At 51.6% G+C, this 25431-nt stretch overlaps 1 protein-coding gene across 1 annotated transcript; it reads left to right on the plus strand.

Moving 5' to 3' along the window:
• The first annotated feature begins 15580 nt into the window (after positions 1-15580).
• Positions 15581-23654, plus strand: CALM3 (calmodulin 3). The gene is made up of 6 exons (XM_045891792.3): positions 15581-15802; positions 20244-20274; positions 22569-22712; positions 22885-22991; positions 23198-23333; positions 23477-23654. The coding sequence occupies exons 1-6, from the start codon at positions 15800-15802 to the stop codon at positions 23503-23505; spliced, it is 450 nt and encodes a 149-aa protein (XP_045747748.1). The 5' UTR covers positions 15581-15799; the 3' UTR covers positions 23506-23654.
• The last annotated feature ends 1777 nt before the right edge of the window (positions 23655-25431 follow it).

The following is a 25431-nucleotide window of genomic DNA, read 5'->3' on the forward strand; positions in this document are numbered from 1 at the left end:
CGTGTGTCAGCGATCTCTTGCTGGGGTATAAATAAGCCCAAGACTTCGTGGTTCAGAATAACAGCAGCAAGCATTTATTATATTTCTCGGGGACTGTGGGCAGGAATTCAGAAGCAGTTCATCACGGCAGCTCCGGCTCAGGGTCTCTCATGAGGCTGCGGTCAGGTGGTGGCTGAGGCTGGGACTGCCTTCAAGCTTTCTTCATCCACCTGTCTTGTGCCAGTGGCTCCCTGGTCTCTCTTCTGTCCCCATGAGGTCTCTCCAGCATGGTGGCTTAGGGTTCCCAAGGCACAAGTCCCGAGAGAGAGAGAGAGAGAGAGAGAGATACCCAGGCATGGCTGTGTCACCTATTCTAACCTAACCTCAGAAATAGAAGTCAGTCTGCAATTCCCTCCACTGCATTCTTTTTTTTTTTTTAAGATTTTATTTAAAGGAGAGGGAGGAAGAGAGAGAGAAAGAGTGCATGCGCGCGCATGCACACACACACAAGTATGGGGGGCAGAGGGAGAGGGAGAAGCAAACTCCCTGCTGATCAGAGAGCCCAAAGCGGGGCTTGATCCCAGGACCCCAGCATCACAACCTGAGCTGAAGGCAGACACTTAATCGACTGAGCCACCCAGGTGCCCTTCCTCCGCTGCGTTCTATTCGTGACAAGCAAGTCAGTAGGGCCAGCCCATATTCAAGAGCCTGGGGATATTAGAATCTGCCTCCTTACACAAGGATTATAAAGAATCTGCAAACACATTCTAAAATCCTCACAAAGAGGTACGATTTTTATGCCCACTTCACAGACGAGCAAACTGAGGCACAGAGCAGTGAAGTAACTTGCCAGACGTCACACAGCCTGGGATTCCCATCCAAGCAGTGTGGCTTCAGGACCACGTTTCATGGCATCTCACATTATCTGGCACCTCTGCCCATGGCCACGCTGAGCGCAGCTCTTCTAAGGAGCGGTGAGGACAGTGAGGAACGACTGCATGGATGTCTATACGCGGTTGAAAGAAAATGCTCAAAAGGCTACCAGTAAAATTGAGCTCCCCTGGCCTACCTTTTTGCCTGTGATGCTAACAAGGAAATTGAGACCGAGCTCTTTAAAATGCAAGACTGGCAATTGTTAACAAAGGGAGTGTTACACAGTGACTAAAAGGTCTTTTTAACAAAAATCATCTTTAAAATGTAAAAAAGAGGTGAAGAGGTTCTCTCTTCTCTACAGCTACACACAGACATACTATTTTGCATAATCAAGCCCATCTAAAAAAAAAAAAAAAAAAAAAGGCTGCCTCCTAGGTTACAAACGGAGGACATTCCCAGGAATGGGTATCTTGTCTCCCTGTGCCATCCCGAGGCTTGAGTCCCTGGCACCAACCTGGTCTGTTCATTTAAGACTGTCCTTGAAAGGACTATTTTGAACAAGAGAGTCTTGTGAGAGTCTCCTAGAAATTGTTGCTATCTCTTGAGAAAAATAACCTCCCGCAGAAGCCCGTAATTCTGATTGGTTGTCTTCTTTGATCATTTGTTGCCATGGTGATAACATCATCTTTCTATTATTAAAAGGAATAAATGCTTGCAGGGTTTGGGTTTTGTTTTTGTTTTTTCCCCTTGCTCTCAGTCAGAAGAGGATCGTTGCACACTTCTCCCACAAACATAATGGAAATAAAAGCCTGTGATTCTGCTCGATTTCTTATTTTTAACGAAGACATTGAGTCCCGTGTCATTGAAATAAACCGAAGCCCTGGTTCCTGAGCACAGATCTGCACAAAAGGTGCGGTAAGCTGCGCTCTTAACTTCACCAGAGCGCCCACTGGTGGGAGATGGGAGAACAACAAGGCTGGCTCTCCGAAAACACCCCTTCCCTCCCTTGGTCTCTGGGCAGCTCACCACCACCACCCACCTGCGGTAGAGCGCAGGGGGGACAGAGATCCCTGGGGATTCTGCAGAGAGTGGGGGAATACTCCCTCCCGCCCCCAGTACACACTACGACATTTACTGTATGCAGGGCACTGTGCTTTGTCCTCTACGCCATCCTCACTGCAACCCCTTAAGGAGGGAATTCTGACCTCTCCCCTTCCTGCAGATGAGGACTCCAAACACAGAGAGGTTAAGTCTCTTGCCCAAGGTCACACAGCCAGAAACTGGAGGAGCCATGAGTTATTTAAACCCAGGTCTCTCGGACTCTAGGCAGAGAACTTTAGCATAAACCAAGTGTGGTGGGACCCAGAGGCTTCTAATCTCAAGAGAGACTATCTGGTACCGACTGGGTTTGTCAGCAAGAGGCTCTCAACTATATATAATAGTCATGGTAAATCCTGGTTCATAGTTACTGAGCTCTTGCCTCGTGCTATGTTCTTGGCCAAGCACTTTAGAAGTATAATCTCACTAAATCCTCCTGACAAATTTAGGGAGAATTATTATCAGTGTGCCGATTTCACAGAGGAGGAGCCAGAGGGTCAGAGAGGACCATTCCATTGCTGAAGGTCTCATGACTGAGAAGTACTGGGACCAGGGTTATGAACTCTGCCTGGCTCCCAAGTCTCTACTCTTCTGCAAAACACTGTTTAGGAAGAGAGGCAGGATTTGGATGTGAGGTTGGCCCTGACTCAGTGCAGAAATGCTTTCTGGGCCCAGGCTAGGGCTGTGCAATTTTCTGATTTAGCTGCTTTGGGGCTTTCTTCCAGTTATCTGTCACTGCATTACAAATCACCCCCAGAACCTGGTGGCTTACAACAACCATTATTCATTTCGCTCACAAATTGGCAACTTGGAGAAGGCAGGGACAGTTCTCTGCTCCGCGTGGTGTCAGCCGGAGAGCATCAGACTCTGCTCTCAAGGTCGCGTGCTCATGCTAGCTGTCTTCTGGGCGCTGGGCTGGACCTGAGGGCTTTGGGGCTTCACCTCCTATCCACGAGGGGCCCTTCCCTCTGGCTCCTGGACCTTCCTCACAGCATGGCAGCTAGATGCCAAGAGAACAAGGCAGAAGCTCGTGGTGCTTTTAGGGGCGAGCTCTAGAATCACACGGCTTCACTTCTAAGTTGCTCCTCAAGGCGGCCCCCAAGGTCCATGCAGGTTCCAGGGAAGGGGACACAGACCCCACCTCTTAATGCAGGAGTTGCAAGGCTCTAGCAGAGGATGTGGGATGAGCCACATTGCTGTGGCCACCTTTGGAAAATAAAATCGGCCATACTTTTAAAGGCAGCGCTGCATAGGGGCGCCTGGCTGGCTCAGTAGGTGGAGCGTGTGACTCTTGATATTGGGGTCATGAGTTCGAGTCCCATGTTAGGTGTAGGGATTACTTAAAAGTAAAATCTTAAAAAAAAAAGTCAATAAAAACTTAAAAAATAAATAAAAGCAGCATTGGTTAGAGTGAAAGGTCCCCCTCAGTCTCTCCTTACCCATTCTGGGAGGAATATGGGAGGCTGAATCGCCTGCGTAGCCATGGCCTTGGAGCTCTAGGAGTACAAGAATCTAAGAATCGGGGGCGCCTGGGTGACTCAATTGGTTAAGCGTCCGTCCGATTCTTGATTTCGGCTCAGGTCATGATCTCAGAGTTATGGGATTGAGCCCTGCGTCAGGCTCAGTGCAGAATCTGCTTGTCCCTCTCCCTCTGCTCCTCCCCCTCTGCTCATGTTCTTTCTTTCTCAAATAAATAAATAAAATCTTTTTTATTTATTTTATTTAATTAATTTATTTTTAAAAGATTTTATTTGTTTATTTGACAGTGAGAGAGACAGAGCAGGAACACAAGCAGGGGGAGTGGGAGAAGGAGAAGCAGACTTCCCACCAAGCAGGGAGCCCGAATGTGGGGCTCCATCCCAGGCGCCTGGGATCATGACCTGAGCCGAAGGCAGACGCGTAACGACTGAGCCACCCAGGCGCCCCTTTTTATTTTTTATTTTTTAGATTTTATTTATTTGTTTGACAGAGATACAGTGAGACAGGGAACACAAGCAGGGGGAGTGGGAGAGGGAGAAGCAGGCTTCCCGCTGAGCAGGGAGCCCAATGCGGGGCTCGATCCCAGGACTCTGGGATCATGACCTGAGCCAAAGGCAGACGCTTAACGACTAAGCCACCCAGGAGCCCCAATAAAATCTTTTTTTAAAAAAAGAATCTAAGAATTGTTTTGGGGACAGAAAGTGTCATTTGGGGAGAGGGTATCTCTTTGGGGGAGGGTATTTAAGGATCCCTAGGTTGGACCTGCCTTTTATTGGGTGACTTACCAAAGACCTCTGGATAACTCAGTGGGTAATTCTGGAGGCAGAATAGCACCAAGCCCAAGGTCTCGGCCTTCAAGGCCAAACCGGCCAGCATCCAAAATCCCAGCTTTGTCACCATCTGTGTATCCTTGGTCCATCGTAACCTCAGTTTCCTCATCTGCAAAATGGGAATCAAAAGAATATCCAGTGGAGAGGGAGGGGAGTCAGGTGAAGCCTGCAGAACCAGGTGTATGGACCAGAGCAGGATCGGGAACAAGACCCAGAATCGGTGTGGCTGGCAGGTGCCTCAGGCCCGCTGTGGCCGGCATCTATTTCCATCAGTGCCAGAGCCACTCCCTGCCCCTGTGGGCTCACAGCTGCTACAACTGGGTCACCCAGGCTCACAGTCCCTGTCCCCATCAGAACTGCCCACAAGCTGGGACTGGCACAATGTGAATGGAATAAACCACATCAGTATAACCCAGAACAACACATGCCCCAAGGCAGAACACACAGTGAGCTCACCGAGTACAAAGCCGATTGCTGAGAGAGCTGGTGCCTCTGACATCCTTTCTATTTTTTTTTTTAAGATTTTATTTATTTACTTGACAGAGAGAGACACAGCGAGAGAGGGAACACAAGCAGGGGGAGTGGGAGAGGGAGAAGCAGGCTTCCCGCTGAGCAGGGAGCCCGATGCGGGGCTCGATCCCAGGACCCTGGGATCATGACCTGAGCCGAAGGCAGACGTTTATCCAACTGAGCCACGCAGGCGTCCCTGTGACACCCTTTCTAGAAAGGAATAGCAGGTAGCGGAAATCCGTGCAAACGGTCTTGTGCACGGCAGCCTAAGGGTCACAGACCTGCATGGGGAACCCTGGAGATACCTTCACTGGACATAGTCCCTTCCTCTTGTGCTTGGGAAGAGAGGGTCCTAAAGGGATTGAGATTAGGTTGTCCTACATTTCTGGGTGAAAAAGATATGATGAGGGTTACGATTTACATAAAGACAGAAAGGCACTAACGAGAGCCCTGACTCTGAAGAGCTCTGCACATCTGAGGATCCTGTGGTTTAGACTGGCTGGTTCTAGAGCAGCAGTCTGTGCAAAAATGAAGTCCTCTGAAGTCAGTAGATGAAGGTTTGGTGAGAACTGATAGGTACACAGTGTTGGAGCATCTCCCCACAGATTCCTTGTTAATTCCAAAAGGAAAAAGACTAACTTCACAGTGAGAAACGTCACCATCACCAGTAACAGAACAAACTGATAAGATGCATTGAGGACACAGAGTTATTTCGAGGATATTTCTTAAAAAAAAAAAAAAAAGTATCAGCTGAATCTGGCCATGAGAAAACATCAGGCAAACCCCAATTGATGGACATGCTACAAAGTAACTGACATAACATTTTCAAAACTGTCAATTTCATAAAACACAAAAACTGAGGAACTGCTCGAAACTAAAGCAATGTGGCAGTTAAATGGAATAGGTGATTCTGGTTGGAGAAAAGAAAGAAAGAAAGAAAGAAAGAAAGAAAGAAAGAAAGAAAGAAAGAAAGAAAGAAAGAAAGGAAGGAAGGAAGGAAGGAAGGAAGGAAGGAAGGAAGGAAGGAAGGAAGGAAGGAAGGAAGGAAGGAAGGAAGGAAGGAAGGAAGGAAGGAAAGAAAAGAAAGAAAGAAAGAAAGAAAGGAAAGAAAGAAAAAGAAAGAAAGAAAGAAAGGAAGGAAGGAAGGGAAAGAGAGAGAGAGAAAGAAAGAAAGAAAGGAAGGAAGGGAAAGAGAGAGAGAGAAAGAAAGAAAGAAAGAAAGAAAGAAAGAAAGAAAGAAAGAAAGAAAGAAATAGAGGGAGAAAGAAAGAAAAAGAAAGAGAGAGAGAGGGAGAGAGAGAAAGAAAGAAAGAAAGAAAGAAAGAAAGAAAAATAGAGGGAGAAAGAGAGGGAGAGAGGGAGAAGGAGGGAGGAAGGGAGGAAGGAAGGAAGGAAGGAAGGAAGGAAGGAAGGAAGGAAGGAAGGAAGGAAGGAAGGAAGGAAGAAGGAAAATGTTTCTTTTCCTATAAAGGACAGTGTTGGCACAATTGGCAAGCTTTGAAGAGGCCTGTAGCTTAGATCATCGTATCAGTGTTGAATTTTCTGATTTTGATCATTGTACTGTGATTCGATAGGTCTTTGTTCTTAGGAAATTCACATTTAAGTATCTAGAGGCAAAGTGGCCATGAGGTCGCCAACTTATTCTCAAAGGATTCAGAAAAAAATCTTTTAAGATTTTATTTATTTATTTATTTGAGAGAGAGAGGGGTGGGGGAGAGCACAGAGGGAGAGGGAGAGGAAGAGGGAGAAGCAGGCGCCCCACTGAGCAGGCAGCCTGATGTGGGGCTCGATCGCAGGACCCTGGGATCATGACCTGAGCTGAAGGTAGACGCTTCACCGACTGAGTCACCCAGGCGCCCCCAGAAAATGTTATATGTAAACATATATATGGATAATAGTGCCTTATCTAATCAGTTCTCAGCTCCTCATTTTAGCATTCTGGCTGTGGCAAAGAATATTCGACATTCATCGAATCTCATTTCCTCTTCTTGGGTAAACAGCTAGTTATGTTCCCCAGCCTCTCGCAGTTATATCTGGCCACGGAGCTGGGTTCTGGCCCATGGACTGCAATTAAAACACATGCTCTGCATCCAGGACAATCCACCCACATGGTCCTCGATGTTCTTTCTTCCCCCAAGTTCTGGCTGGACAATGGATCCAGAAGAGAATTCTGAGTGTGCAGGGGAAACAGAACCAGAAGAGAAAAGGAAACTGGGTCCCTGAAGGCTATCTGCGTAAAAGGAAGTAACACATTACACATTGTGTGAATGAAATATACACACTTGCCTTGTGTGAGATTTGGGAGCTTATTTGTTACAATAGTTTACATCACTCACTGTAACTAGTGCACCTTCCTAGTGACAAGAGTAAGTGCCCTTCTTCCTCATTTTCTCTTTTCTTTTCTTTTTTTTTTTTTTTTTTAAGATTTTATTATTTATTTGTGAGAGAAAGAGAGCTCGAGCAGGAGGTGGCGGTGGGGGGGAGGTGGACCAGAGGGGGAGAGAAAGGGACAAGCAGACTCCGCACTGAGCAGGGAGCCCGATGCGGAACTCCATCCCAGGACCCTGAGATCATGACATGAGCAGAAACCAAGAGTCAGATGCTCAACCGACTGAGCCACCCAGGAGCCTCTCATTTTCTCCTTTCTGCCAGTGGGGAAGTTGCAACAGCTGTAGGAGCTGTTTGGATGCAGACATGGAAGCCACATGTGGAGGATGGCAGGGCCAAGCCACCAGCCCTGGATGACCTCACAGAGCAACACTAGTGCTGGATCGGCTGCAGGAAATGACAAGTCATTATAAGAGAAAGGTGAGGTTTGAGGAAATTGCTTTGGGAGAAAAACTTGGGAGAAAGAATAGAAATGTGTAAAGAGAAGGGGATTAAGAATGTTTTTCCATGTGATGGACAACTTACTCTCCTCTTCTTTTTCCTCCAGAATTTTCAAAGAAAAAAATCTAGACTTTTCCACGTAGCAGAAATTTCCCCCACCACACACCCCTCTCTCTTGCTAAACCAGCCTTGGTTTTGTCCTGTTACTAAGTAACAGCATGCTCAAGGAAGGTGAGCTTTGTCCCAAAAACTGAACCCTGATTGGTCTGAGCCTTGCTCCTGTTTGCTAGTGATTGGTTTTAGGAGTGATCCTGTGACCCATTTTGGGCCAGTGAAACTTGAAGGGATTTGGGAGCAAGGTTTATTTTCTCTGATAAAAACAAACAAACAAACAAAAACAGAAGAGCCCTACTTCTTTTCATCCTGACTTGTGTTACTATCTTGGGAAGTAATGTCTGGAGCTATGGCAGCCACCTTGCACCATGAAGCAAAGAGCCTGAAAGTAGGAAATATTGAGGATATCAGACTAGAGGCAGAAAAAGAGTCTGGGTCCTTAGTTACATCATTGAGCTACTGACCCAGTCCTGGGCTGACCCTACCTCCTGATCTTCTATTATATTAGATATTTTTTTAAAAATAAAAACTTAGGGGCGCCTGGGTGGCTCAGTTGGTTAAGCGACTGCCTTCGGCTCAGGTCATGATCCTGGAGTCCTGGGATCAAGTCCCGCATCGGGCTCCCTGCTCGGCAGGGAGTCTGCTTCTCCCTCTGACGCTCCTCCCTCTCATGCTCTCTGTCTCTCATTCTCTCTCTCTCAATAAATAAAATATTTAAAAAAAATAAAAATAAAAACTTAATCTGATACAAAAATTACAGATAGGTGACCAATTGTGACCATTTAGGGATACATGGAGCAATCACAAAAATAGAATGTGAAGAGGTAGAGTTAGAAAAACAATCATCAGGGGCGGCTGGGTGGCTCAGTCGTTAAGCGTCTGCCTTTGGCTCGGGTCATGATCCCAGGGTCCTGGGATCAAGCCCCGCATCGGGCTCCCTGCTCAGCAGGAAGCCTGCTTCTCCCTCTCCCACTCCCGCTGCTTGTGTTCCCTCTCTCACTGTGTCTCTCTCTGTCAAACAAATATAATCTTAAAAAAAAAAACAAAAAACAATCATCAGTAGCAATGAGCACCTCAGAGCCCAGATCTGGTTTCTAACATTCTCCAATAAAAGGAGGCTCCTTGGAGAAATGGCTGATTCTAGGACTGCAGCAAGAAATGTACAAAGTGATCCTGGGATATCTTATAGTGCCAGAAAGTAAAAATGTGCCAACACACACACACACACACACACACACACACACACTGATGAGTGGATGCCAAAGGGACACAGAAGGCAACTGAAAGAGCTCCCAGTAGTCAAAGCTGGAACAATCTGAGCAAGAAAATAAATAATGTAGTATTGTATTATAAGACATAGTATAAAATAAATATCCACAAGTCCACAGTGATAAAATAAAATGATTGAATAAGTAAACAAATAGGGGAGAATGTACAGATTTCTTGGGTGGACTATATGTTCCAAAAACGTATGTAGATATTACCCTCTCAAGGAGATGGAGCATAACTCTCTACTTCTTAGGTATAGACTATGCAGAGTGACTTCCTTCCAAAGAGTACAGTGTGGGGAGGGAGGGGAGAAACAGTAACTTTATAGGGGAGAAATCTGATGAACAACAATGTCAGCCAGGTGCTCATTAATAGTGATAAATCATGCACCCTTCTTATGCTGTGATGAGAATGGCCGTAATCCCAGTCTCATCATGAGAAACATCAGAAAACACCAACAGAGGGCTGTTCTACAAAAGGCCTGACCAGTACTCCTCAAAACTCAAGGTAATCGAAACCAAGAAAATCTGAGACACTGCCACGCCCAGAGGAGGCTAATGACATGATGAGTAAAAGTGATGTGATCCTGGAACAGAAAAAGGACATGAGATAAATACCAAAAACTAGATTTTGGTTAATAATAATATATCAATAGTGGTTCATTACTTGTGACAAATGTACCATACTCATGTAAAATCAATAACAGGGGAAACTGGGTGTGGGGTATATGGGAACTCTCTGTACTCTTTGCAACCTTTCTGTAATCCAAAACTATCCTAAAATACAAAGCTTTTAAAAATACAGAGGAAAGGGGTGCCTGGGTGGCTCAGTCCTTAAGTGTCTGCCTTTGGCTCAGGTCATGATCCCAGGGTCCTGGGATCGAACCTTGCATCGGGCTCCCTGCTCAGTGGGAAGCCTGCTTCTCCCTCTCACTCTCCCCCTGCTTCTCTCACTGTGTCACTCTCTGTCAAATAAATAAATAAAGTCTTTAAAAAAAAATACAGAGGAAAGAATGGGATACTAAAAAATACACAGTTAACCCAAAAGAAGACAAGAAAATAGAAACAAATAGCAGATGGATCAAATAGAAAGTGCACAGCAAGATGGCAAACTTCAAACCATGATTAATCACATTAAATATAAATGAACTAAACACTCTGATCAAAATACAGAGATTGTCAGGCTGGACAAAAAAGCAAGACCCAACTATATGCTGTCCACAAGAAACACACTCTATATATAAAGATGGAGTCACATCAAAAGTAAAAGGGTAGAAAAAAATATACCATGCAAACAGAAAATATAGGAACCTAGAGTGTTCATATTGAGATCAGACCAACTAGACTTCAAAACAAGGAATAATATCAAAAATAAAGATGATAACTTCATACTTATGAAATCATTTGTCAGGAAGACATAACAATCATAAATGTAGATGTACCAAATAACAGGGTTTCAAGATACATGAAGCAAAATTTGACAGGTCTAGACGGGAAAACAGACAAATTCACAATTACAGTTGGAAGTGTTAACACTGCTTTCTCAGTAGTTGCTAGAATAAGTAGGCAAAAAACAGTAAAGACATAGAAGACTTGAGCAACACTATCACCCAATTTTACATAATTGACATTTATAGACTATTCCACACAACAACCACATTCTTTCCAAGTGCCCATAGAATATTAACCAATATATACCATATATTGGTGGCCCATAAAACAAGTCTCAATAAAGTTCAAAGGACTGAAAAGTATATTCTCTGATCATCATGGAATTAAATTAGAAATCAATGACAAGATACATGGGAAAACCCCAAATATTTGAAAATTACACACAATAATAAATAATCTAGAGACTAAAGAAGAAATCACAAGGGAAATTAGGAAGCATCTTGAACTCAATAAAACTAAAATGCAACATGCCAAAATTTGGGGGATGCAACTAAAGCAGTGCTTAGAGGGAAATGTAATTTTAAATGCTTATCTTAGACAAAAACCTTCCGTGGATTGGAAGTATAATGTAGTAGTTATGAGCATGGAACCTGAAACCAGTCTGTTTGGTTCATACTACCTAGCTGTATGACCTTAAGCAAATAACTTCTCTGTGCCTCAGTTTCTTCATCTTTGGGACGGAGATTATAAATGTATTATAATAGTACCTACCTCAGAGCAGTGCTGACAATAGAAATATAATGCAAGCCACATGTGTTGTATTAGGTATTCTAGGACTCACATTAAAAAAGTAAAACAAAATACATGAAAGTCAATGTAATAATATATCTTATTTAACCCAATATGTTCAAGATAATATATTTTCATTATGTAGCAGTAGCCCCATTTCAAGAGATCAATGACTAGGTGTGGCTAGTGGCTACCATATTGGACACAGACCTCTAAAGTACTTGAAGAGTCCTGGGCACATCGGAAATGCTTTATGTGTTTGTCAAATAAGTATCAAGAAAAATGGGTTGCCTGGCTGGCTCAGTTGGAGGAGCATGGGACTCTTGATCTTGGGGTTGTGAATTCGAGCCTCATGTTGGGTATAGCGATTACTTAAAAATCAGACCTTCAAAAAAATAAATAAAAACAAAAATTCCCCTTCCCCTACATCTTAAAAAAAAAAAAGACTAGTTCTTATTATGAACCTCATTCAAAAAAGCTTGAAAGTGACTGATCGGGATACATATAAGAGTAGAATTGCTAGGTTTTAGCAAATGTGCACCTTTGACTTGCCTATAGAGACTGCCAAATGGCTCTCTGTTACCAAGACCATGGTATGGTCATCAAATTCTGCTTCCCGTGTCTTCTTCTGGAGCACGTGAGAAAACATACTTCCCCATCCCGCAACAGTGACATGGGACCACGTAGCTAGTTCTGGACAATGACATGTGAGCTGAATCGAGAGGTGTTACTCCCAGACTGAGTCCATGAAAACTCCCCAGGAGATTCTCTGATCTCCCTCTTCCCCAGCTGCGGCAGCGTAGAGACCTTGGGGAGAGATGAAAGAGCCCAGGTTAGCAAGTCACCACGTGGAGGACAGCTGTCCTGCAACGCAGCTGAGAGCCACAGTAGACTGCGTGAGAAACTTTAATTGTGTTAACTGAGATTTTTGCAGTTCTTACTGCACTATAGCCTAGTCCAATCTAACTGATACACTCACTAGAGTGATTCTATCAACACATACTCCCACCAACAGTGTAGGAGAGTTTCCATCTCCTCGTTTTTCTTTATTTATTCAAAACATGTTTATTGAGCACGTACTACATTCCTGGCTTTAGTTTGGACACTGCAGATAACCACAGTGAGCACAAAAGACAGGAAGATCGAACCTCATGGAGCTTAAATGACAGTGGAAGATTCAAACTATAAAAAGAATTACATTATCTCATAGTTGAGGAGGTGGTCACTCCTATGAAAAGCCATAAAGCCAGGTAAAGGGGATTGGGAGCATTGGGTTACAATTTTATTTATTTTTCTTTTTTTTTTCCCCCTCCCCGCGTTGGGTTACAATCAAGATCCTGATATCAAGAGTCACATGCTGTACTGACTGAGCCAGCCAGGAGCTCTGAGAATGTGTCATTTGAATAAGGAAGGGTGATGCTAAGGAAAGTGAAGCCCTGTGGCTATTGTGAGAAGAACATCTCAAGAAGAGGAACGAATACAAAAGCCCTGAGGCAGAAGCCAGACATAAGTGTTCAAGGAACAGCAAAGAGGCCGGTGTGGCTGGAACAGAGAGAGTGAGGGGGAAAGCACAGGCAGGTGAGCTCAGAGAAATCACAGGGTCACCAGATTGTGGTGTGGGTCCCCTGGACTCAGTGTGAAAATCAATAAAAGGAAACCTCATTTAAAATGAGGTCGGGAGGGGCGCCTGGGTGGCTCAGTCCTTGAGCGTCTGCCTTCGGCTCAGGTCATGATCCCGGGGTCCTGGGATAGAGCCCTGCATCAGGCTTCCTGCTCAGTGGGAAGCCTGCTTGTCCCTCTTCCACTCCCCCTGCTTGTGTCCCCTCTCTCGCTGTGTCTCTCTCTGTCAAATAAATAAATGAAATCTTAAAAATAAAGTACAATAAAATAAAATGAGGTCGGGAGGCCAGAAGGGGGAGCTCCCACTCTCTACCATTCCAATTGCAGATCCCAACAGGAAGAGAGTACTTTGCATTCCCAGCAGGCAGAAGCTTCCCTCACAACAGCAGCAGGGAGGAAGATTCTCTCCTGCCCAGCAACAGCCCAGCCAATGAGAGCGGTCACAACTCAGCCAATGAACAGCCTCGACACTTCAAACTCCCGGATTGCTCCAATGGACCTTTGGTTTGTAACAACCCCTCGCCAACCTGCCCCCCTTCCTCTGTAAAAGAGTGCTCCTCTCCTTTGTTCACAGGATGAGCCTAAACGCAAGGAAGACTGGGGAATGTAGTTTTTATTTGGGGTGGCAATGTGCCCAGCTACACTTCTATTACTCTTGAAGAGAGGGAGAATGGATCGTCGAAGACAAATCCAGTCTCTCTCACTGGTAGTGTAATGGTGTTTAGGAGTGTGGACTTTTCAGTCAAATTGCTTGGGTTCAAATCCTAACTCTACCTCCTTGACCACGGGCAAGCGACTTGATTCTGTTCTTGGTCAAGCCTTCATATCTCTCTGGTCTCATCTAACTCCAGTGGCAATGCAACAGTTTCATCAAATGAAAAAAAATGGAAGTAACATATCCATAGAGAGGCTGAGAATTAAATGAGCTAATGCACACGAAGTGCTTGGAATGGTGTGTGGAACAGAGTAAGTGCTGAAAGACGTTACTTGTAGTATATTTGCTATTTCATAACCCCAAGTAATTCAGGAATTAAGATCTGCCTGGTAGAAATTCAGAGTCAAGAGAAAGAGAGACAGAGAGGAGGAGAGAGCATGAGCATGTCTTTGTTTCGCTTATTTGTTCAGCAAATGTTGACTGGGGTCCTTGGCCTTCTGTTTCATGGCCCAGTGCTGATGACCAAGACAGAGTTTAGCCCAGCTCATATCCATCAGGAATTCTTTGGGTGCAAGTGATAAAAACTGAACTCAAACTAGTTTGGGATAAGAGGAAAATTTTAATAGTTCGTGTACTCAAAGTCCTGCATGATGGTGTGCAGCTGGCCTCGAGAGTACTGGAACCAGTGAAGTAAATGCCAAAGGGACTCTCACTCCATCTCTTACTTGCTTCTCCCTGGTGTCAGTTTTATTCTCTCCTCCAGAAGTGGGAAAATGGCCACAGACACTCTGGACCTATTCCTTCAAAGCCTCACCACCCATAAAGAAAAATTTTTTTTTTTTTAAAGATTTTATTTTTAAGTAATTTCTACACCCAGCGTGGGACTTCAACTCATAACCCCAAGATCAAGAGTCATACGCTCTCCTGATTGAGCCAGCCAGGCACCCCCATAATGAAAAGGCTTCTTGCCCCCAGACTCCAGATCCAAAAACCCAGGGAAGGACTCTCATTGATTCAACCTACATTCTGTGCCAGGTGGGACATAAGGAATGGCCCAGCTTGACTCACTTGCCCATTCCTCGGCCAATGATAGGGGGATGAGGGGCGGGGCACATAAAGGAATGGCAGCTCCTATTCTAAACAAAAGAAGGTTGTTTCTGAGCTCCAGTCAACAGTTTTCAGCTAACCTTCGCATTATTTTTCCTCCTACAGCTGGAACCTTGGAACGAGAAGTGCAAGAATCAAGTGGGTCTAGGAGATACCAGAATGGTTGGGAAGTACGGTCTCCCCAGCGCAGCCCAACACAAGTCCGTGCATACAGGAGGCGCCCCATTAATGCTTATTGAATGAATGAATGAATGAATGAGTGCCCTGTTCCCAGAAGCTGTCCTGTGACCGCCCCAATTTCATAGACTCTGAGCTGATCAAGCGTGAAGCGGGGGTAGGGGTCCCGCACACCTGTGGAGTGCGTCTCAGGGCGCAGACACCTGCCCCCACAAGTGGAACCTCTACCGGAAGAGCAGAACCTTGAAGACCCCGCCACCTCGTAGGGCCCAGATGGGGGCGGGGCTTCCAGACCCCAGAATTTTGGATTGCACCATCTTCCATCTGTTAGAGGGGAGAGCCGAGATAGTCCTTTTGCATCTTCCGCCAGCCCTTTACCTCTCCCTGGCCACCAAGACGACTGGCACTGGCCATGAAACAGAAGGCCAAGGACCCAAGTCATGTATTTGCGTCTCTAACAGCCACCCAGCTTCTCCCTTCGCCTCCTTACACCTCACGGCTCCCCGCAGGCACACACTTCAAGCTTCCCCACCACCACCACGCAGTGGCTCGCCCCAGTTTGACGCATTGCAGGGAAGGCCGGACCAATCGGCACCGCGCTCTCATTTCCGCCATGGCCTGGGCCCAATAGCGGCGCGGCTCACACAGGGACGCGTCACGCGCCGCCGACCGGTGCCCCTCCGCCGGGGAGGCAAGTAGAGAGGACGCAGGGGGGCGGAGCGCGCGGCGACGGAAAGTAGTTCCGCGGCGGGTGCGCGCGCGCGCGCGGCCGGAAGCAAAGCCCGGCTCTGTGTGGGGCGGGCGCGAGAGATCCGCGGGCGCGTCAGCGCAGAGTGGGGCGCGGAGGGATCCGCGGGAGCCGCAGTGCGGCGGCACGCGGGCAGGGCGGGGCGGGGCCGGGCGAGGCGGGGCGCGCGCGCGGCGGCCGTTGAAGGACCGTTGGGGCGGGAGGCGGCGGCGGCGGCGCGCGCTGCGGGTAGTGAGTGTGGAGGCGCGGACGCGCGGCGGAGTTCGAGCTGCAGCTGCTGCCGCCGCCGGAGGAACCTTGATCCCCGCGCTCCGGACACCCCGGCCTCGCCATGGTGAGTGAGGCTGGGGGGCCGCCCAGGCTGGGGGTTCTGAGGCGGGCACGGCGGGGCAGGATTCCTGAGAGGGCAGGCGGACCCAGCATAGGGGGTGTCGGGGCCCCGGCGAGCGCCCCTGGACCCCTCTCGGCCCCCCTGTCGGGGGCATTCGAACCCCAGAGCGGGATGTTTGGATCCCAAAAGAGGGTTAGGGGCTTCAAAAGTCACTTTTAATACCAGGTGAGGTGCTTAGACCCCAAAATGGGCACCCGAGCTCTCAGAGGGGGCATCTGGACCCTCAGAGGGGGCGTTTGGACCCCAAAAAGGGCTTTTGGACGCAGGGTGGGGCGTTGGATCTCTGAGGTAGGGTGTTCGGACCCCTTGGGGGGCGAGGTAAGAAGCATTGGCCGGGAAGGGGGTGTTCGGGCCCTAATGAACACTTTGGATCCTAAAAGGATGCGGGGAAGGGAGATCAGAGGAAGGCCAGGCTGCCGGGGCGCTCCCGAGAGGGGGCCGTGTGTAGCTGGACCTGGGTGGGGAGAGGGGCAGGGATGGGGGCGACTTCTGCAGATCAGACCCGGGAGGGGAGGGGGGGCTGTTCTCGGAAGACCAGCATTGCAGAGGAAGGAGGAGGAGGGCGAGGTGCAAGCTTAGGGGAGGAAGGGCCAGGGGTGGGTGGCAGTGGAGGTTAGAAGATGTTCTGGGAGCCTGCAGGGACTGAAAAGGATTGGGGTCGGGGAGGTGATTAAGAGGGAATGGCAAGACTGGTGCTTGGCAGTGGTGGGGGAGCAGGAGGCCTCGTGGTTGGTTTGGGGGGCGGCCAGAAAAGGTTCTGAGGTTACTAGTGGCTGTTGAACTAGAGAGGCTGGTTTTCATGGGAGGGGGCCAGGGCGGAGTGTTGTGCTGGGTCCATGAGAAGGTGGGGGTAGGAGAGGAGCCTGGCTTGGGTGGTGGGAGGTGCGGTGGAAGGAGGCCTGGGCGGGGGGAGGTGTCGGAGGAGAAAATGAATGGCAGCCAGGGTGGGCCTAGATTTGATTTGGAGGTGAATGTGGGCAGCTCCCTGGAAGTCTCCAGGGAAAGACCAGGACAAAGACTGTTCAGTCTAGATGGGGAGTGGGCTGCAGAGGCCGAAGGGAGTGGCCATACGGTCCCCCTTCCCCAGGAAGAATGGGGCTGGGCAGGAGGCACCCCGGCAGTGGGAGCAGGTGGGCGGAGTTGTTTGGGCCCCTATTGCGCACTGAAGCCGCATGAAATGGGGGTGGGGACCAAAGTTTGGGATGCATCAAACGAGCCAGCCTTTTGAGCCTAGAATCTCACCCCCTCGCTGCCCCTTTCAGACCAAGAGAGCGGCTTTTTCCAAACTGGAGTGCTGGTTTTCTTGTGGTCTCCAGCTCCGTGCACTGTTCTGCATCTCCTCACTTGGGCCAAATGACAGTGCAGTACAGTGTGGCGTCGGTGACAATCGGACGCCTGTTCCCGGGGCCTCGGGGTGGGGGGCTGCAGAGCTTGAACAGAGAGGACCTCCAGAGGGACCCCGTCATCTGCCTGAGGGCCACTTGTTCCGTTCGGGGCCCCTCACTGGGTGCCTCTGTTAATTCGCACAGCTGGAGCTTTGAGAGAAACCCAGCCGACTAGTTCTTTCCTGCGCCCTGCCACCCACAACACTCACAGCCCCCCCAGGCTCAGCTTCGGAACCGTGCGCAGCCCTCCTCCCTGGCAAGGCCGGGGAGAACAAGCAGCCGCTGCTGTGGATCAGATCTCATACTTGCTGACACAGACCTGGTAGCTCCGGTTGCCACTGCCCCATTTTCCCCCAGTACGACCTCGCTGAAGGGGCCCTCAAGTACTTGCTGGCCAATGCCAGGAGGCCCCCCACCTCCCACATAGGACCAGAGCTTTGGCCGCAGCTAGTGTCTCTTCCCACTTGTGATCAGCAAGGTATGGGTGGGACAAGTCCCTGGTAACCGGCCTTGGACTTTGGCCTGAGCACTGTGGCTCCTCCTTGGCCCGGGTGAGGGGCCCTGGCCTTGGTTTCTGATCTCATCTAACACTGCTCTCTGGCGTTGCCTGGGGGCTGGGTCAGGCCGGAGAAATAATACCCTCTTCCCTCCCCCACCCCAGGGCTTTTTTTCTTGCCCGGCCCCTTGCTGGAGCCGAAGGAAGATGAGGGGTAAGGAAGGAGACCAGCTGGGTTATTTTTGGTGAAAGCAGAAAATCTTCAGGTTGGGAAAGGGAATTCCAAATTTTGATGAAAGCAGAAAATCTTCAGATTTGGAAAGGGAAGAAATCCCGGGAAGGGGTCCCTGGCGAGGACAGTTTCCCGGGTGATCAGTTCTGTGGGCAAGCGGCCATGCCTTGAGGGCTATAGCTCGGAGCTGGGACCTTTGCTTCTCCACCCCGGCGGGGGTGGGGGTGGAGGGGGTGGAGGAGAGGGTCTCCTAACCAGGAGGAGGCAGAGCCACGCCTGTTTGCAGCAGCCCCGGGTGGCCATGTGGCATGCCTCCTCCGTGCCTGTCGGCCGGGAGTGGCAGCCATGGGCCTTCAGAGCCACTCCTGGGCCTGCGGGGCCACCTGTCCCAGACCCTGACGGTGCTGCCCAAAGGGGGGAACAGTTGGGCTTCTTGCGGAGTGGGGCGGTGGGGGTGGGAAGGGCCCCGATCGGGCTGGCTCCTTCCATTCCGGGCCAGGCTGAGCAGCAGATGGAATGGCAGCCCTCCTCCCCACACTGTCCCTCTGCCCTCGGTTCTTTTCCCTCTCCCCTGGCATTGCCTGGCCTTGGTAACCAGAAGCCCATCCTGTCTTCTCGCTTTCCCCCAGCAGCTTCCTCGGGTGTCACGACCAGGCTTCTCGGCCCGTGGGAGCCAAGGGAAGCGGCCAGAGCAGGGGGCTCGTGGGCCGGAGCTGCCGGCTTGGCGTTTAGAGCCCAGCAGCCCCGCGTCTTGTGTGAAGGCAATGCAGAAGCATCTCCATTTGGCCTCCTAACCTTCCCTTTAGACTTTGGCCTTTTCCGGAATGTGCGTGTGTGGTGTTTTTCCTTCTCTACCTTCCTTCTTCCCTCCTCTCTTAGCCCTCTCTCCTCTGTCCTCATCACTTCGATTTCCCCTCCCCTTCTGCCTTTTTGGGGCTTGGCCTCAAGTTCCTTTTCCCTTAGATTAAAAAAAAAAAAAAAAAGGTAAAGGACATTTTAGACCAGTTCTTATGTGACCGGTTCTTAGTATTTGGGACGGGGTGGGGGTGGGGGTGGGAGGGTCACTGCTAGCTTCCAGTGGAAGCTCTGGAACCACTGTGCAGACAGTTTGCACTAGTTTTGAGGGCTCCCTCAGCCTCAAGGCTAGAGCCCTGCCGTGGACGTGCAGCCCCTTTCCCCTGACTGTAAGAGGGAGTAAAGGAGGGGACGGTTGTCTGGGCACCGGGCAGGGTGGTGCCCTCTTGGCAGCATTTGCCAAAACCAGGGGAAATTCCTGCATTTGGGGCCTAGAGCTAAATGTTGGGACTCGCCCCCCCCAGCCCAGCTCCTCCGGAGGACACCAGTGCCAAAAAAGCGAGTCTGGGCCTCTCCCCTCCCCCACCACCCCCGAACCCCGCAGGCAGCAAGGGCTGCCTGCCACCAACTGGCCAGTCCCCAGAGTGGCCCGGGCTGGAAGGGGTTAAAAACTGCAGCGAAGCTGGGGAAGCTGACTTCAGTCCTCCAGCCTTTGCCGCCATTGCTGCCGCTCACTGCGGTCCCCTCCCCGCCACTGGCCCTTCCTGCCCCAAAGAAACAGAACCGAACGGTGCCCTGCGCCTGCCCTGCGGGCAGGGAGGGGTGGAGCGGCTGCCTCTGGCCTGAGCAGGGTTCTTTCGAGCACCCGGGGCAATTCGGAGCTACCAGTTAGGAGAATCCTGGCCGGCTGCGTCCACTGTGCTTGGACCTGCTGCGTCCAAATAGGTGACACAGAAACTAGCAAAGAGCCCCAGACATCTTCCCTCCGTCCTACCCAAGGACTGGCCTGCTTCAGTTTGGAGCCTTCCAGAGCTGCTTGATTAGGCCTCTAGGGCAACTGCTCCCTTCACTCAGCCTCTGGGGCTCTCGGCGGCGGCAGCGGCGACGCGGAGACACAAACCCGTGCTGTGCGGGCTCAGCTGGGCTGGGGCTGGGGCAGGATGTCTCCCCACCCACTGTGGCTCCCAAGCACTGGGTCAGGATTGGAAGCCCTTGGGTCTGGGCAACTTAATGGCCCCGTAGCAGGCAGGCCTGGGTTTCTGGTCCACTTTAGTCCCCAACTTCATGAATCACCAGACTTTCCCCCAGAACCTGGCTGTCCTGCAGACCCTGACCCTGGCATGCACCCCCTTGGCCCAGGTGCATGGGATGCCCTGCGGAGCCGGCCTCACCAGAGGGGGCTGGGCTGAGCAGGCAGGACGTGCGGACCATGGCTGGCGAGCCTGGTGACTGACTCTCTCCTTCTCGCTTTTCCAGGCTGACCAGCTGACTGAGGAGCAGATCGCAGGTGAGCTTGCCTACCCTCCTCCTCCTCCTGCCTTGGGAGGGCCTCTGCATCCCCAGTCAAATCTTACTCCGGCCAGAAGTGGCATCTGACAGATGAACTCGTGTGGCCCCTACCTCAGTTAATGCTGGGCCTTGTGCTTAGAACGTTGGGAACCGTGGATAAGAGCACACTGCACCCCAGTGACACCAAACCCCCAGGGTCCGGAGCCAGGCATCTACCAGATGCCAAAACTCTGTTCCTCCCTGGCCGTGGGTCATCGGGGGCCTTTCACTGCTCAGTGGCTGCAGGGTGAACCTGGCTCTCTGTCCCAGCTTCTGCCAGTTGGGCTCCGAACGTGAGCCTCCCCGTGGGGCTGCAGAGCTCCTGTCCCACTTTAGGAGCCACCCAGGAGATGGCTTGTCACTCCCACCTCTGCACTTGCCTGTGCTTTGCACTCCCCTTTGCACGTGCTCGCAGTCACTTTCCTCTGCCAGAAATGACTCTTCCCCAGCTCCTTGCACGAGCAGCTCCTTCCCATCATCTGGGCCTCCGCTCGGATGGCACCTTGGAGAGGCCTTCCCTAACTCCCCGGCCCCGACAGACGGCCTTCCTGGACCCTCGGTCCTGTCACTCTGTGGGTTTCCTTCGTAGCCTCTCTCACTGTCTGGCAGTCTTTTCTGTCTTCACCTGCTGTATCTCCTGTCACTAGATGTGAGCTCCTTGAATTCGGGGCTTTGTTTTTGTTGGTCCCTGCTGTACCTCCAGTGCCCGGAATACAGTAGGTGCTCTGTAAATTTTTGTTGGCCAAATAAATGAATAAAGGAATGGTAGTATATCCCCCAGTAAGCCAGAAGAAATTCTGGAATCCCATGTAATTCATTTTTGTAGCCACCCCAGAAAGGTCACCGCTACAGGAACTGACCTGTGATTCGGTGGGCTTCTCAGTCTCCCTCTCCCAAGACCGTGAGCTGCTGAGGAGAGAAACCAGCTCTCGGTTTCTCTCCATAATCAGGGGCCAGCACAGAGCAGACAGGAGGAAGGATTCACGGAGTGGGCCCTGGGCCCCAGCAGCTGCCCCAACCCCAGCTTTGCTGTCACGTCCGACAGGCTGCGTGATAAGTATTGAATGCCCCGCATCTGAAGCGGGACGAGGCAGGAGTGGACTTGCCTTCTGTCCTTTCCTCCCGTCCCCCACCCCCCAGCGCACAGTCACACCTTCAGTTTCTAAACTCTGGCCCCCAGTGGCCATGGAGACCCACCGAGGAAAGCTGGAGCGCCACCTCGTTGTTCAGTGATCATGAGCTCAGGGTGTCCCCATGACCCACTCCGTGCCCTCCACGAGAACAACCAGGCCTCAGCACAGGGAGGTCCTGGCATCCCCAAGGAGACACCTCTCCCTGTGACCCCGAGGCTCGGGGACACAGCTTCTCGGCTGTGTGCGTGTCTCCCGCTGCACCTGCCACCCACACCCCGACTCTGCCCTCATGTGACACAAACACAGACTCCACTCTCCACCCTGTCCCCATTAGCAAACTGTCCACCACCTCACCCCAGCCCACACTCTCTGGGAATAGGCTGCCAGGCATCTGTTCTCTGAGGGTTTGGGGGTAGGGAGCACCGGCGCCAAAATGGGCCCAGTGGGAGGGCCACAGCCACGTGCTTCTCTCCCCGCGCCCGATGCGTCCCCAGCTGTGGCCTTCCCACTCGGCGCCACTAGCTCTTCATCCCGGCTTGGCAGCCGTCCCCTCTCCTTCCATCCCCCCACCTAGCCCACGCGCCGCCCGCCAGCCGCGCTCTGCCGCTGCGCACCCCCGCACCCCACCACACGCGGCCGCCCGGCTCCTCCTCCGGAAGCCGGCAGCTTCGGCTCGGGGAGCTGGGCTGGGAGTACCCCCGAAGGCTTTCGCAGCCTCCCCTTCCCGTCCCAGCCGGGTGACCTTGGCTGGCAGACCTCAGATGGAGATTTCTCTCAGCTCTTGTCCATCCCGTGACATTAGTCCATTTCATCATTGGAGGGAGAGGTCGAAGCCAGGGACCAGCAAGAAATGTAGAATTCTCTGAGGACGGCTCTCAGCCTGTTTCCCCTCTGTGCTCACCGAGCCAGGTTGGCCCCACAGGTAGCTTTCCTTGACACAGAGTAGGTGCTTAGTAAACGTTGACCGAAGGAAGGAAGGGGTCTGCCCTGAGCACCGAAGCGGGGGGCCTGGATTGGAAGTCTTGTTCTGGCTCCTTCCGACAGGACTCCCTTTACCTTCTCTCACAGAGGGCTTTCCCTGTGGTCCTTGACCTCTGATTCCTTCCCTCTCTTACCCCAGAGTTCAAGGAGGCCTTCTCCCTCTTTGACAAGGATGGAGATGGAACTATCACCACCAAGGAGTTGGGGACAGTGATGAGATCCCTGGGACAGAACCCCACCGAAGCAGAGCTGCAGGACATGATCAATGAGGTGGATGCAGATGGTGAGCCCCACGGAGCGGGTGTATGGGGGCTCTGTTCTCGGTCGCGTCTCGTGACCCCCTGGAGCCGTCCTCGGGGCGACGTCCAGGCCCGTTACTTCCTCTGCCAGGGCTCTGGGGTGGTCTCCCAGGCTCCGGGCCGAGAGCATTCCCGACTCCCTTCCCCACCTTCCAGGGAATGGGACCATTGACTTCCCGGAGTTCCTGACCATGATGGCCAGAAAGATGAAGGATACGGACAGCGAGGAGGAGATCCGAGAGGCGTTCCGTGTCTTTGACAAGGTAGGTAGTCGCTTGCCACAGTGGCTCCGGGACTCCGGCGGAGGGACAGAGCTCGGGGGGGGACCTTCCCCAGGCCTGGATTGCAGTGCCAGCGCCATTGCCCTGCGACCTCAGGAGGCCCCCTTCCCCTGCCTGCTGCCGCTCCCGCCCGCCCCCGCCCCCAGCAGAGCCTCCCGCTCAGAGCCTTCCCCTGTCCCCACACCCAGGACGGCAATGGCTACATCAGCGCTGCTGAGCTGCGTCACGTAATGACGAACCTGGGTGAGAAGCTGACTGACGAGGAGGTGGATGAGATGATCAGAGAGGCCGACATCGATGGAGACGGCCAGGTCAATTACGAAGGTGAGCGGTCGCCGGGGCCCCACCTCCCCGGCTGCAAGCGCGAGTCGCGGCGTCAGGAACGAGCCCCAGGCCCCTCGTGTCAGAGGGCGGCTGGCTCGGCCCACTCGCCGGCTGACCTGCTCCTTCTCTGTTTGGCTTCACAGAGTTTGTACAGATGATGACTGCCAAGTGAAGGCCCCTGGGCAGCTGGTGATGCCCATTCTCGTGATCTCTCTCTTCTCGCGCGCGCGCTCTCTTCAACACTCCCCTGCGTTCCCCGGTTCTAGCAAACACCAGTTGATTGACTGAGAATCTGATAAAGCAACAAAAGATTTGTCCCAAGCTGCATGATTGCTCTTTCTCCCTCCTTGAGTCTCCTCCCATGCCCCTCATCTCTTCCTTTTGCCCTCCCCACTTCACATCTTCCAAGGCCTGATGCATTCATAAGATGAAGCCCCCTTCCCCTTAGGGGAGCCTCTGCCCTCCTCCTCCAGCCCGGGTGGCTCTCCTCTGTTTTGGTTTGTTTCCTTTCGTGTGTCATCTTATTTTGGGTGCTGGGGTGGCTGCCAGCCCTGTCCCAGGGCCTGCGAGGGAGGGGATGAGGCCTCGCCCAGGCAGAAGAGCATGCCTTTTGCTGTTGCATGCAACCAGCCCTGTGATTCTGTGTGCACATCCCAGCAACCTTTCGGGGCAGGGGTGCCAAGAGAGGCATTCCAGAAGGACTGGGGGGAATTGAGGGGTTGTGGTGTTGACTGGATATGGTCCAGGACAGGGTCGAGGGGCAAGGGAGTCTTGGAAGCTGGCGTTCTTTTTACCACTGGAGGGGGCCGACTCACAGAAGGGGACGGATAGAGCGAACACCACTCAGGTCCCACTGGCTGCTATTCTGAAACCATCTGATTGACTTCCTGAGGTTGGGCTGGGTGGGGGCTGCTCAGCTGGTCACTCTACAAATTGTACGTGCCCATGTTTCTAAAGCGATCTCGAGCTGTTCTGTGAATACCTGGTGCTAACGTCCCAGCCGCTCCTCCGTGACGCACCTGCCCGCCCGCACCGAGGTCCCCTCGTTGGAGCGGATGTGGGGATGTTGCTTTGTCATGTACAGGTTATCCTTTGGTTTTTTTCTTTATGCCCCTTAAAACTGATCCTGTCAAAAACCATGCCGGGCTAGCTGAAGGGTGGGAGAGGGAAGATGAGGCCCGCCATGCTCTCGAGAGAACACACCTGCAATAAAACAGTCTTGTGGGCTAGCTGCCCGGGGGACTGGTGGCCGAGGGCAGCTCTGCTCCCTGGTCAGCCGGCCCCTCCCGCTTCTCCGTGGTGACTCGGTTGGCTCCTGAACACCTGTGCTGTCTCTGTGCCCTCTCCCCCCTCGCCCGCCTGCCTGCCCCCCCACTCCCCCGGCGGAGAGCATGATCCGTGACCTTGCTTCTGATTTTCGCCTCTGGGACAAGGACGTCAATGTGGGCAGTTCGGTCGTCTGGATTTTTCTTTTCCTTTTTCTGTTCATTTCATCTTGCCCCACCCCCCACCCCACCCAGGTTGTTCAAGTGGCTTCTCCTGGGACCTGCCCAGCTTTGAGAATCTCCTCATCCACCCTCTGGCACCCAGCCTCCGGGGGAGGGGAGGGGAGGAAGGGGCGTAGTGGGAGACCCAGCCAAGAGCTGAGGGTAAGGGCAGGTAGGCGTGAGGCTGTGGACATTTTTGGAGTGTTTTGGTTTTGGTTTTGGTTTTCTTTCTTTTTTTTTTTTTTTTTTTTTAAACCGGGCAATATTGTGTTCAGTTCAAGCTGTGAAGAAAAATATATATCAATGTTTTCCAATAAAATACAGTGACTACCTGACGTGGCTCCTCCCCTCTTGTCTCTGTTTCTGGGCCTGCTCCCTGCGTGGGCCCTGCAGCCCGGCCCTGGGAGAGCCTTTCCTGCGTGCTCATCCTGGAGCCTTGTCCTGGTCATGGCAGTCAAGAGGGGACCTCTGAGCTGGATGCTGATCTGGCCGTGCAGCCCATCAACCTTGGGGCCCAGGGGCGGGGGGGAGGGGGCAGAGCACAGAAGCGCGGAGACCAGCGTGTCCGTCACATGAATGAATGCGCCATGAGGACTGGCCGGTCCAGGGCC

This window comes from Mirounga angustirostris, unplaced genomic scaffold (genome assembly GCF_029215605.1).
Source record: "Mirounga angustirostris isolate CCGP_5_RB_7025 unplaced genomic scaffold, mMirAng1.0.hap1 SCAF_16, whole genome shotgun sequence".
Taxonomy (NCBI): domain Eukaryota; kingdom Metazoa; phylum Chordata; class Mammalia; order Carnivora; family Phocidae; genus Mirounga; species Mirounga angustirostris.